At 39.1% G+C, this 11,426-nt stretch overlaps 1 protein-coding gene across 1 annotated transcript; it reads right to left on the reverse strand.

Moving 5' to 3' along the window:
- Positions 1-882: 882 nt before the first annotated feature.
- Positions 883-6,582, reverse strand: LOC129791069 (endoplasmic reticulum transmembrane helix translocase). Its single transcript, XM_055828987.1, has 5 exons — positions 6,211-6,582; positions 3,653-6,143; positions 1,975-2,447; positions 1,771-1,914; positions 883-1,699 (listed from the first exon to the last, which is right to left on the reverse strand). Exons 1-5 carry the CDS (start codon positions 6,475-6,477, stop codon positions 1,580-1,582), a joined length of 3,495 nt encoding a protein of 1,164 aa, XP_055684962.1. The 5' UTR covers positions 6,478-6,582; the 3' UTR covers positions 883-1,579.
- Between the last annotated feature and the right edge of the window lie 4,844 nt (positions 6,583-11,426).

Raw genomic sequence — 11,426 nt, forward strand, 5'->3', positions numbered from 1 at the left:
TCATTGATGGTTTGTTTAAACGTCTCTCTTGTAGTATCCAATAAACGATTTGAACGGATTTGATTAGAACATCAATTCCGAAAATCGTTTTGAAAAAGTTAAATGGGGGCTTTCGGGAAAAAGAACGTGAGGGCTGCTTTAACACATTTTGTTACTTACTTAACCGGCGCTACAATTGGTCTCCAGCTTTGGTCTGATCTAGAATTCTCCTCCATCTGCCCCTATCCCGTGCCACTGTCCGCTAATTCGGTACCCCTATTGACTTTGCGTCCTGGTTCACGCCGTCGATCCATCTGAGGCTGGGCCTTCCTCGTCGTCATGTACCATAGGCTCTACCCCAGAGGACTTTCCGGGCTGGGTTGTCTTCATCTATACGTGCTATATGACTAGCCCACTGCAGTCTATTAAGGCGTATTTGCTTTACGACACTTACCTCTCAAAATAAGGCAAATACGGATCTAACTTCATCTACGGAGAATATCGATCAAGTGGAAGTCGGAAACTACAGATTTGAGGTCGTAGAATCCTTCGTCTACTTTGGGTCCACAGTAACAGTCGACAACGGTTGTTAAAAGCAAATAAAGCATACTTCAGTCTATCAAAACTCTTCAGATCTAAACACCTGTCCGTTAAGACGAAGCTCCTGCTGTACAAGGTCATATTCATCCGAGACAGGGCCATTTAGTAAAAGCTAATGCGAACTCCTGTTCGTATTCAAAAGAAGGATTCTGCGAAGGATCATTGGCCCAGTATGTGAGGGAGGACAATTCCGCAGTCTAGGTCTATTCTAGGCCTTCTGGTTTATCTGATCAATATTCTGCTAGATTTGCATCAACGACACTTCTTTAGAAAAAAATCCAAAGATAGCAAATTAAAACAACATTTTTATGATTGTAAATACCATGTATTTTCGTTTCAAAAACTCACGTTACGCAATGAAAATTAAGACTGATCTGCTGACAATTTTAGGTACACAAGAATGAATAGATTTGTGGTTCAGACTTCAAGTAAGAGAATATTTTTTTTATATATAAATATCAACTGGATCACTTTTGGTCCGTGAATGTAGAATGCCTTTTAAAAAGTTTCATAAATTTAAAATTTTAGAAGAGGAAATTTATTTATTTATTTTTTAATTCAATTCAAGAGAAGACTAATTGGACTTTTTTAGGGATTCTTTCAGAAATAAAATCTTTAATGATAAATTCAAATTTGTCTACGCTTTTCAACGGCTACGCGATAAAGGTTCCTTTACTAAAATTCATTTCTACCTACAATTTGTTAAATTAAAAGGATATTTTTTTATTAAAATTATTTTCCTCTTCACACGCGTTTTCACTCACAAATAAAATTCACATCCACGCTTCCTTTTAACCATCTATATCTTATTTTTTTCCTTTCTTTTCTTAACTGAAATATTTGAGCGACTTTTTTTTTTAATTTTTCTTTTCAATTTGATTTCATTTCAAAACTTTTGCTGATTCCGGCTAAACCAATTCGCCAAATATCTCAGCTAATGACGTGCCTTTGCACGCCTATTTCTCACTAATAAATCTGGAACTAGTGTTGATTGCATTTCTTAATAGTTAACCAGATGAAATTTCTGCCTCATTTCCCCAAAGAGGAATGAACAAAGTCTATCGCCCAGGAATGCCAGGCATGCATCAGTCACCAGAACGAAAATCAAGATCTTCCGGAACTGCAACAAAACAAAAGCAAATCTCCTTAAAAACCTTTCAAAGAGAAAACTCATTTTCTGCAACAACTCACATCATCGGGAAATTCGACAATTTCAAAAGTCGACGTTAGATCTGGCGAAATATTGAGCGCAAGACAGATCACAATAGAACTGGAGATCAGGATTGAGTATAGAAGCAAACGATTCTCCCTCAGACTTTCCATGAATGGATGTCCCTGTAAAAGTTTCTCTCTTATAGCAAATAGTTTCAGTTTAAGATGAACGTGCAATCAAACCTTGTAGTTGACTGCAAACGTGGAAACTTGAAGAGCCATTGAAATCATGTAGACCGTACTGTTTATCAGTGTTGGCTCAAACTCACGCTTCTCATTCGGATCCAAATCAACATTTAGCACAATCTTCCCCTCACGCGGTGGACTCCGTGCCGTAGCTTCCTGCACCAAGTAGATCAGAGCAACAAAGTGCACGGAGAACTGCAACAGGATTGTGCTGAGGGTGTAGATGTTGAAAATATTGGGCAATGGCATCTGCTTCGATAGCACCTTGAGGGGTTTAGAGCGCGTTATGAAAAGGAAGCAAGCTGCAAGGAGAAGACCCTGGAGTGTAGCCTGGGTATCACTCAGCTTGATCCCATCGACGTACAATACGGATTGGGAGTAGGCAGAAATGAGGGCGTTCAAGGCGAGAATCTTGAACATTTGCAGTGTCGTGACGAGCGTACACCGTCCTTGTTTTATGATGTGGCACACTAAAACATATAACACCGTTGTAAAAGGCTTGCTTACTAACAAACTAATTCACAAAGTCCGACTTAGATTCTCTTAAACCTGATCTAAAATTTTTTTTAACGTGACTTAAGAAAAAACTTAGATCGAGAATCCTTAATCTGGATTAAGAAACTTAGGTCTAGTGCTTAATACATAAATCAGAGTTTATAAACTTAAACTTAGATCTGGACTAAAAAAAAAGCATTAACCTGCTTTGGCAAACTTAAGATAGTCCAGAAAACTAAAGAAGGATTTGAGAAAACTTTGACCGGTCCTAAAAATTGAGCCTGACTCAACTGTTCAAGTTTTCTAGCCTGACTTAGAAACTTGAGCCTGACTTAAAAAACTTGAGTTTTGCTCAAAAAATATTTCGGTCTAAGTTTATTTAGCTCAAGAAACTTAAATTTGGATTAAAAACTAAAGCATGGTTTTGATAGAGCCTGTTTTGACAAACTTAAGGTAGCTCAGAAAACTAAAGGAGGATTTCAGAAATCTTTGAGTCAGGCTCAATTTTTAGGACCGGTCTAAGTTTTCTAGCCTGACTCAGAAACTTGAGCCTGATTTAAACAACTTGAGTTTTGCTCAGCTTAAGCCTGCTTTGACAAACTTAAGGTAGCTCAGAAAACTAAAGCAGGATTTCAGAAAACTTAAACCGGTCCTAAAAATTAAGCCTGACTCAACTGTTCAAGTTTTCTAGCCTGACTTAGAAACTTGAGCCTGATTTTAAAAAAATTAAACCTGACTTAGAAATTCTCTTTACACTTCACGACTAGGAATTCTAGGAATGAAAAATCTAACTTCCCTGTTGGGGATCTCAAGAACGTCAAAAAATGTTCAATTCTGGCCTTAAATGTAACTATTTAGTTAGATCTATTTTAGTCAGAAACCGTCTGTAACTAATTTTCTAGCCAGGAATCTAAGGAACATCCAGGACATACCTAGCTTTCTAGCCAGGAATTATAGGAATCTTCAAAGAACATAAATCCATATTTTTCTTTAAGTATTGGTTTTTGCCAAATTCAGTTAACCGCACGAGGTCAGATCTGATGATAAGGCTGTTTCCTTAACATTTAGATTAGATTTTGATACCCATTTCTTTGACCTAGGGAATTCACTGATCAAAAATGTCACGAACTAGGAAAAAATCACAGCTAAAAAGCTAGAACCAACGCACAGAAATACTCACCACACATGATTGATGAGAGTTTGCTGGTGAATGGAGCTGCAATACTGGCATCTCCGAGCTTCACAACTTGCACCTCTTCAAGTTCCTTCAGTTCCTTCTGCAGGCGCTCCTGCGTTGACATTAACTGTTCCCTATGCCGGAGAGCTCTTTCCCTGGCAGTGAGATTTGGACGTTCCCGCGGTGCTGGTGTTGCATTCCTCTGGGCAGGTTCAACTTCCTGGCGTTCCTGCTTTTTCGGCTCAGGCGCTTTCAGGGGGGCATTGCTCAGGATTGAAACACCCACATTGGCATGCTTTAGCGCCCCCACATCGTTTGTCCCGTCGCCACACATCAGAGTGCAGTAGCCGAGGTTCTTGAGTGTTGTGATGATGAACTCCTTCTGTTTCGGCGAGAAACGCGCGTAGACTGAAACGTAGGGCAAGACCTTTCGCAGGAAGGAATTATTTTCCTCAGCGAGATGCAAGAGCCCTTCGCCTGTGATGCAGAGATCGTATTGTTGGACAAATGAGGCAACATCCTGCTCAACGGGAAGATTGATATCACCCGAAATTGATTGCCACGTCCAATGGGATTTCTGGGTTAGAATCAGGACGGGTCTTCGCGTGAATTTCAACTCTTTTGCCACGTGACATGCAGTCAAGGGGTTATCACCGGTGATCATGACAACCTTATGGGAGGCCTGAATGATTTCCTTGATGATGCTCTTGGAGTCTGGCTTCAGGGGGCATGAGATGACCACAAAACCAACAAAGGTTAAATCCTTTTCCACATCCTCGCGCTTTATTTCGCGCATTTGTTGATTTTCAAGTTTGCCGAATTCCTTGATACCCAGAGCGAGAACTCGAGCACCTCGACGGGAATATTCTAGATAGGTTTCCTCATAATGCTCCGGAACTTCCTTGAGCATCTTGATGAGGGTCTCAGGGGCTCCCTTTACAGCGCCAATGTAGCAAATATCGCTGGACCAGGGAATGGTGTAACCAGCCAGGACGGACATTCTTTTGAGGCTGGATGAAAAGTGGAATCGTTGGTAGATTTTGAGGGGTTTAAACTTGCCCTTCTTGGGCACCACACTGTCCTGCTTTGTGAGATTCCAATCCACCGCTGTCAGGGTGGCTTTCTCAAGGGGATCCCCCACAAGTCCATCATCCAGTTGTGCCAGAGAATGACATGTTGCCAGCACCTGGACAGTGGTTTCGGGGATTTGTGCAATTGCCGTGATACTCTTGTCCTTATTGAGTCCTGCAATACCTTCAACCATGAGATTATCGCTCGTGAGTGTTCCTGTTTTGTCAAAGCAGCAAATTTGCACCTTTCCAGCAAAGGGAATCCGGAAGGGCTCAGTGCAGTAGACAAAGAGCTTCGACAGCTGCAGGAGGGATGTGTTGACAGCCAGTGAGAGCTCAATGGGCAAATCAGGTGGAATGATTGAGGTGAGGATGAGGGTACATTCGAGGAAGAGTTTGTAGCGATTCCTCTCAAGGTCCTCCGTCCCCTTGATCCAGACATACAATGCCGCTGCAACGGCAAACACCAGGAGGAAGAGGATGAAAGCAAAAGTCTCGAGATTATTCTCCGTGACTCGCTTCACGCCAAACAAAATGGTTCGGAGGAGTTTCCCTTGGCTCGTATTGAAGCCATTCCGGAGGACGTAGCCAATGCATCCACTGTCTGGGGCACGCATTGCTCCCCTTGACGGAGGAGTGTGCTGAACCACTTTTGTCCCGCCAAACAGGACAAAGAGCTTCCCATCGCTTTCCGGATCGAGTTCCCGGGAGAGATCGTCCGTGTTTTCGAGGCTCTCCTTCATCTGTGGCACAGATTCTCCCGTCAGCATGCTCTCATCCACAATGCATGAGCCCCTGAGGAGGACAACGTCGCATGGAACGAGATTATCATTTTGGGAGCGAGCAATGGAAACAAGATCACCCGGAACGAGTTGATCGGACATAAGTGGACGCCACTTGCGATTCCGAAAGACATTTATTAGATGAGGCTTGTTGCCCATCTTCCGGATCTCTGCCATATTGCGCAGTTGCTGCTGCACTAGCGTACACTCGAAGATGATGAGCATGCACAGGGTGAAGAGGGAGTAGTACCAGTACTCATCCAAGCACCACAGCCCCACTGAGAAGATCTGGAAGACGAAGAAGGGTGCCGTGGCGCGCTCAATGAAGAGCTGATAGAATTCCGGGACAACCATCTCCATCAGATTCTTCCCGTACGTCTTCTCAGCCAGGCTCACTTCATTCTCATCCTCATGCCCCTTTGCTTCAATGTACTGCCGGTAGGTTTTGTGTATGGGGAAGTCAATGCCACGGAATTGGGCTTTCTCCGCATCCCAGATGTACTTGATCTTCTGGAACATGAACCAATACACCGTTTCCTGTCCATCCCCAAACCGTGTGCTCTGAATTAGTGTCAGCTCGGCAGAGCCATTGTTGGGCATCGGCACTACCTTCGCATAGACCCCATGACTGGGCAGTTTTGTCTGGAAAAAAGGGAAAACACGTCCCTCAGGCAATCTAACCTCACTTCCTTCGTCCACATCATCATACCTTTCGGAAGTTCAGTGCGGAGTTCACGTGAACACTCCAGAAGCAGCACAAGCAGCAAAGTGTCTGGACACACCCAATGATGGCCAGCGACAGAAGACCGGCTTCATAGTGCTCCACAATCCCGTAGACACACACGGAGAAGTAGAACCAGACACAGTAGAGGATCAGGAAGGGAAATATTGCACCATTGAAGATTAGCGGGTTGGCTGTGTGCAGTGTCACGTACTTCACGAGGTCATCCAGTGAGTCCTCCCTCAGTCTCTTCATCCTCACGGCACTTTTACAAGTAAATTTTCCTAAAAAAAATCTTTGGGGCACGAAAAACAAACCTTTCGAAATTTCACTCACTAATCGATGCTCCCAAAAAGAGACTCACTAAAATTTCTTTATTAGTGTGTCTTAAAAGTAGATACATTAAATTTTTGAAAATGTAAACGTTAATAACGGTCAAAATTCGAATATAAAAAAGGAGTTTACTCATTTTACTCAATCAATAAAAGGCGAAATCTTGTATAGATTTGAATTAGAATACATTTTAAATAAAATTGCCAAAGAAACATCTAATTGAGCTTTTGATTTTCCCTGATTTCCATTGAGATAAACTCGGAAAGTTATCAAAATCTTGCCTATAAATGTAAAGAGTGACGTCATCATTTTTAAATCGTTCAATGCAAAGTTGTGCTGGATTGATCATAGTTTTATTCAGTCCCATTCGTTTTTTCTAAGACACTGAACCATGCATTAAAATTAGATTTTTCAATGAAAGGACTTTATTCATTTTAAAATTCCTTATTAAAATCCATTATACGTTTTTTTTTCTTTTTTTTTCTTTTTTTATATTCCTGATACAGTGAAAATATTTTAGAGAGAATAATGAAATATTGATTTTTCGATTTTTCCAACTTATCAATTTTTATTTTATGGATCAATTGATATTGCTAGATTTTCAAGAACTTCTAAAATACATAAGCTCCTTTTTTAATTATTAGCTTAAAACCATTAAAACATACAAATAATTTTAATTAAAAACTAAAATATTTAATCATTGAATTGCAAAAAAAAATAAAAGAAAATTTAAAAAAAAATGATAAATAAAAAGTTATCAAATTTTTTTTTGAAAGAAAATGGTGGAAATTCAACATTCTCCCCTATGCTATCATATATATATATATCAATGGTACATATCAATGAAATAATTATTTACTTTATGCAAACACAACACAATTTGCATGACTATGGAGGGGAGTAGATAAAATGCGACGTATTCGAAAAAGTGAGAAATTTAAATTGTTGTTCAAATATTAGTCAAAATGTAGTCGATTCTGAAAGTAAAATAAAAACTTTTTTTTCATCTGCAATTTGAGTTTTTTTATGTGAATTTCTTGTGCCATTTTGGGTGAGGAAATACAATCATTTATTGGAAAGGAGAACTTCGGAGGCTCGTCAGTACAAACAGAGCTTCCATTGGTCAGTGCGTGGAGGCATAGCCACATGCTGGTTTTGCAGCTCAAAATGCCTCAAAATCACCTTCGACGGTGTGTGAGCTTTTTTTTTCTCTCGCACTTTTGACGCAACTTTGAATTTTAAAAGGTAATTTATGCAAATCACTTGTGCTACAACTGAATAAATATTACTAAATGTTGTACATATATTATCGTTGAATTAACGTGAGACATTCTCCAGGAACGTGAGTAAAGAGGCAATTTATATTAAGAAGAAATTCGCAAGAAATTCCCGCGTGTGTTTTGGAAACCTTGATGAGAGCAAAGTCTAAAAAAGCCATCAATGAGACATTTTCTTTCTCCTCCTTTTTTGCCCATTTAGCTGCCTCTTCTTTGCCCTCCATCGTGGGGTCGAGCTATTTTCACATCGCAAGTGGAAAGCACTTGAGAAGAAAAGTCGCAAATTGCTAAAATATCCGAAATTATTTTTCTTAAATTTAGCACAAGAAACTCCAAATTTGCAACCATGTGACCACATGGCCATCACGAGATCATAAGCCGCGCGCGGGAGCAGTCTGTGCGAAATGACCCTGAGTCATCCCTAAATGCGGAATTTATCGAGAAATTGTCTTTGGGATTTTTATCTTATCGTTGCTATACGGAGAGGTGGAAAATTGTGTCGCGATGTGGAGAAAAAAATTTCACACGTCTTTCTGTACAAAATTCAATTAGCACCTGTTGGTGGCTCGTTAGAGTGCCGCCTAATTAAATTACATCGCGGAGAATTCATTCGTTGACCGAGGAATTATCAGGTGTCCGAGCCATTTTACGCCATTGAGCTGTACCGTACTCAATGAATTTCGAGTGAATTTTTCATTTACGTGGCTCTCTATGAACTATATAGACGGTGATCGACGCTGACTCGGAGAATAGCTAATTTTCCAATAATTCCACTGACGGGTTCTTTTTGATAAATTTATTTTAAAATTTTAATTTTAGAAATTAGAAAAAAAAAGAAAAATTTCGCTTTGATGCCTGATAATGCATAAAAATCATTCGAAACGTCTCTGATTGTTTAAAATATTCGTTATTTTCATTGTGTGCGGCTGAGGTCCTGCAATAGACATTTCTGGAACACTGCTAAATAACGGAAATTGATTCTCACGGATAGAATTTTTTTTCTCACGGATAGAAATTTTTTTTTGATATTTTTTACATAACTCTGTGAAAAATTACAAAATCCTTCAAATCTCTGCTGGGGCATCCTTTGCACCATAAAATGCATCCAATGAACCATAATAGACATTTCTGGAACACTGCTAAATAACGGAAATTTATTCTCACGGATAGAATTTTTTTCTCACGGATAGAAATTTTTTATCACGGATAGAAATTTTTTCTCACGGATAGAATTTTTTTTGATTTTTTTTACATAACTCTGTGGAAAATTACAAAATCCTTCAAATCTCTGCTGGGGCATCCTTTCCACCATAAAATGCATCCAATGAACCATAATAGACATTTCTGGAACACTGCTAAATAACGGAAATTGATTCTCACGGATAGAATTTTTTTCTCACGGATAGAAATTTTTTTTTGATATTTTTTACATAACTCTGTGAAAAATCACAAAATCCTTCAAATCTCTGCTGGGGCATCCTTTCCACCATAAAATGCATCCAATGAACCATAATAGACATTTCTGGAACACTGCTAAATAACGGAAATTGATTCTCACGGATAGAATTTTTTTCTCACGGATAGAAATTTTTTATCACGGATAGAAATTTTTTCTCACGGATAGAATTTTTTTTGATTTTTTTTACATAACTCTGTGGAAAATTACAAAATCCTTCAAATCTCTGCTGGGGCATCCTTTGCACCATAAAATGCATCCAATGAACCATAATAGACATTTCTGGAACACTGCTAAATAACGGAAATTGATTCTCACGGATAGAATTTTTTTTCTCACGGATAGAAATTTTTTATCACGGATAGAAATTTTTTCTCACGGATAGAATTTTTTTTGATTTTTTTTACATAACTCTGTGGAAAATTACAAAATCCTTCAAATCTCTGCTGGGGCATCCTTTCCACCATAAAATGCATCCAATGAACCATAATAGACATTTCTGGAACACTGCTAAATAACGGAAATTGATTCTCACGGATAGAATTTTTTTCTCACGGATAGAAATTTTTTTTTGATATTTTTTACATAACTCTGTGAAAAATTACAAAATCCTTCAAATCTCTGCTGGGGCATCCTTTCCACCATAAAATGCATCCAATGAACCATAATAGACATTTCTGGAACACTGCTAAATAACGGAAATTGATTCTCACGGATAGAATTTTTTTCTCACGGATAGAAATTTTTTATCACGGATAGAAATTTTTTCTCACGGATAGAATTTTTTTTGATTTTTTTTACATAACTCTGTGGAAAATTACAAAATTCTGAAAATCATTGCTGGGGCATCCTTGGCAACATAAAATGTAATGGATGAACCAGTGCCCCAAGGCGATGTAAGCTCAAGCCGCCAGAGCAAGCCGCCGATGCGATTTTTCAAGCCGCCGCCGCCACCGGAGCTAATACAAAATCAAGCAGCCGCCGCCGTTACAGTGTGCGGCTTGGGGTCCTGCTATGGGCTTCGTGGTATCCGTTTAGCCTTTGGTAGAATTCTCTTTTATAATCTTCGCACGTGTTTCAGCACAAAACCATGCGTCCCTAATTTATGTTAATAAATTTTATCAAGCCCACCGTCTCTGACTATATAATTCCCGATATCTTGGTGACCCCATATCGTAATGGCTTATCATTAATTGATAAGATTTTTGCAATAGTTTCGCTTTAGGCGGAATTTTCCACAATTCAGTGTTAATTTTCCAATCATCCCCGTAGGAACTATTTTGTAAAAATAAACATTAGAAGAAAAAACGTTCAATTCCCTAGAATTTGACTAAATGTTCTCTTCTTTTTGCATAACAATGGCATCTTTAATTGAGCTTTTGATGGTATTTTGGTGTGAGGAAAAAAAAACGACTGAAAAGACTAATTTGCGTCATGTGACGCGGCGGACGCTTTGCACGCGTATCGCTCAATATTCCGTCGTATATTTATTATTTATAAATACACGAAATAGAATACGAGGAAGAAGAAAAAAGAGTTCTTGGGTGCTGTTCTATTGTAATTCAAGGTTTCAAAATTTTGTGTCATTCCCTGTGTGGATTTTTTTCGACGGGTGGTTGATCTAAAAAAAATTCATTTCATAACTTATGTATTTAGAGAGAATTTTGTGTATGTTTTTACTAAACAAATTTACTCATAAAAAAATTTGTTTTAATACATGGTTGAAATTAAAAAGACTATTCCGAAATTCATGTGAAATTTCTTGATGTTTAATTTTTTTTCGAGTGTATGTGTTTTTTCGCTTTTCATCGTCTTTCCAGCCAAGGCAAAGTTTCATTTTCAGTGCCAAAGGTCAATTTGGCAAAGTTTCTGGAAGCAATGGCATACGTGACGTCACTTGGGGGGCCTGTCCGCCCCAACAGCATCCCAACCAAGGCGCCAAGTGCGTTGATGATGAAATGCAAAAATTGATTTATGGCATGGGAATGCGAAAAGTGGGTGTGTTGCACGACCACAGAGGCTTTTTAGTCGGAAAGCGATAGCAAAAATCTCCTCGAAAAAAACCCACATTAATCTCCATCGGCGTGTTGATGGTTTTCTGGTCGTTTCTGTGTATTTATTCCTTCTGCAGCTATTTC

Source organism: Lutzomyia longipalpis, chromosome 2 (assembly GCF_024334085.1).
Source record: "Lutzomyia longipalpis isolate SR_M1_2022 chromosome 2, ASM2433408v1".
NCBI lineage: Eukaryota > Metazoa > Arthropoda > Insecta > Diptera > Psychodidae > Lutzomyia > Lutzomyia longipalpis.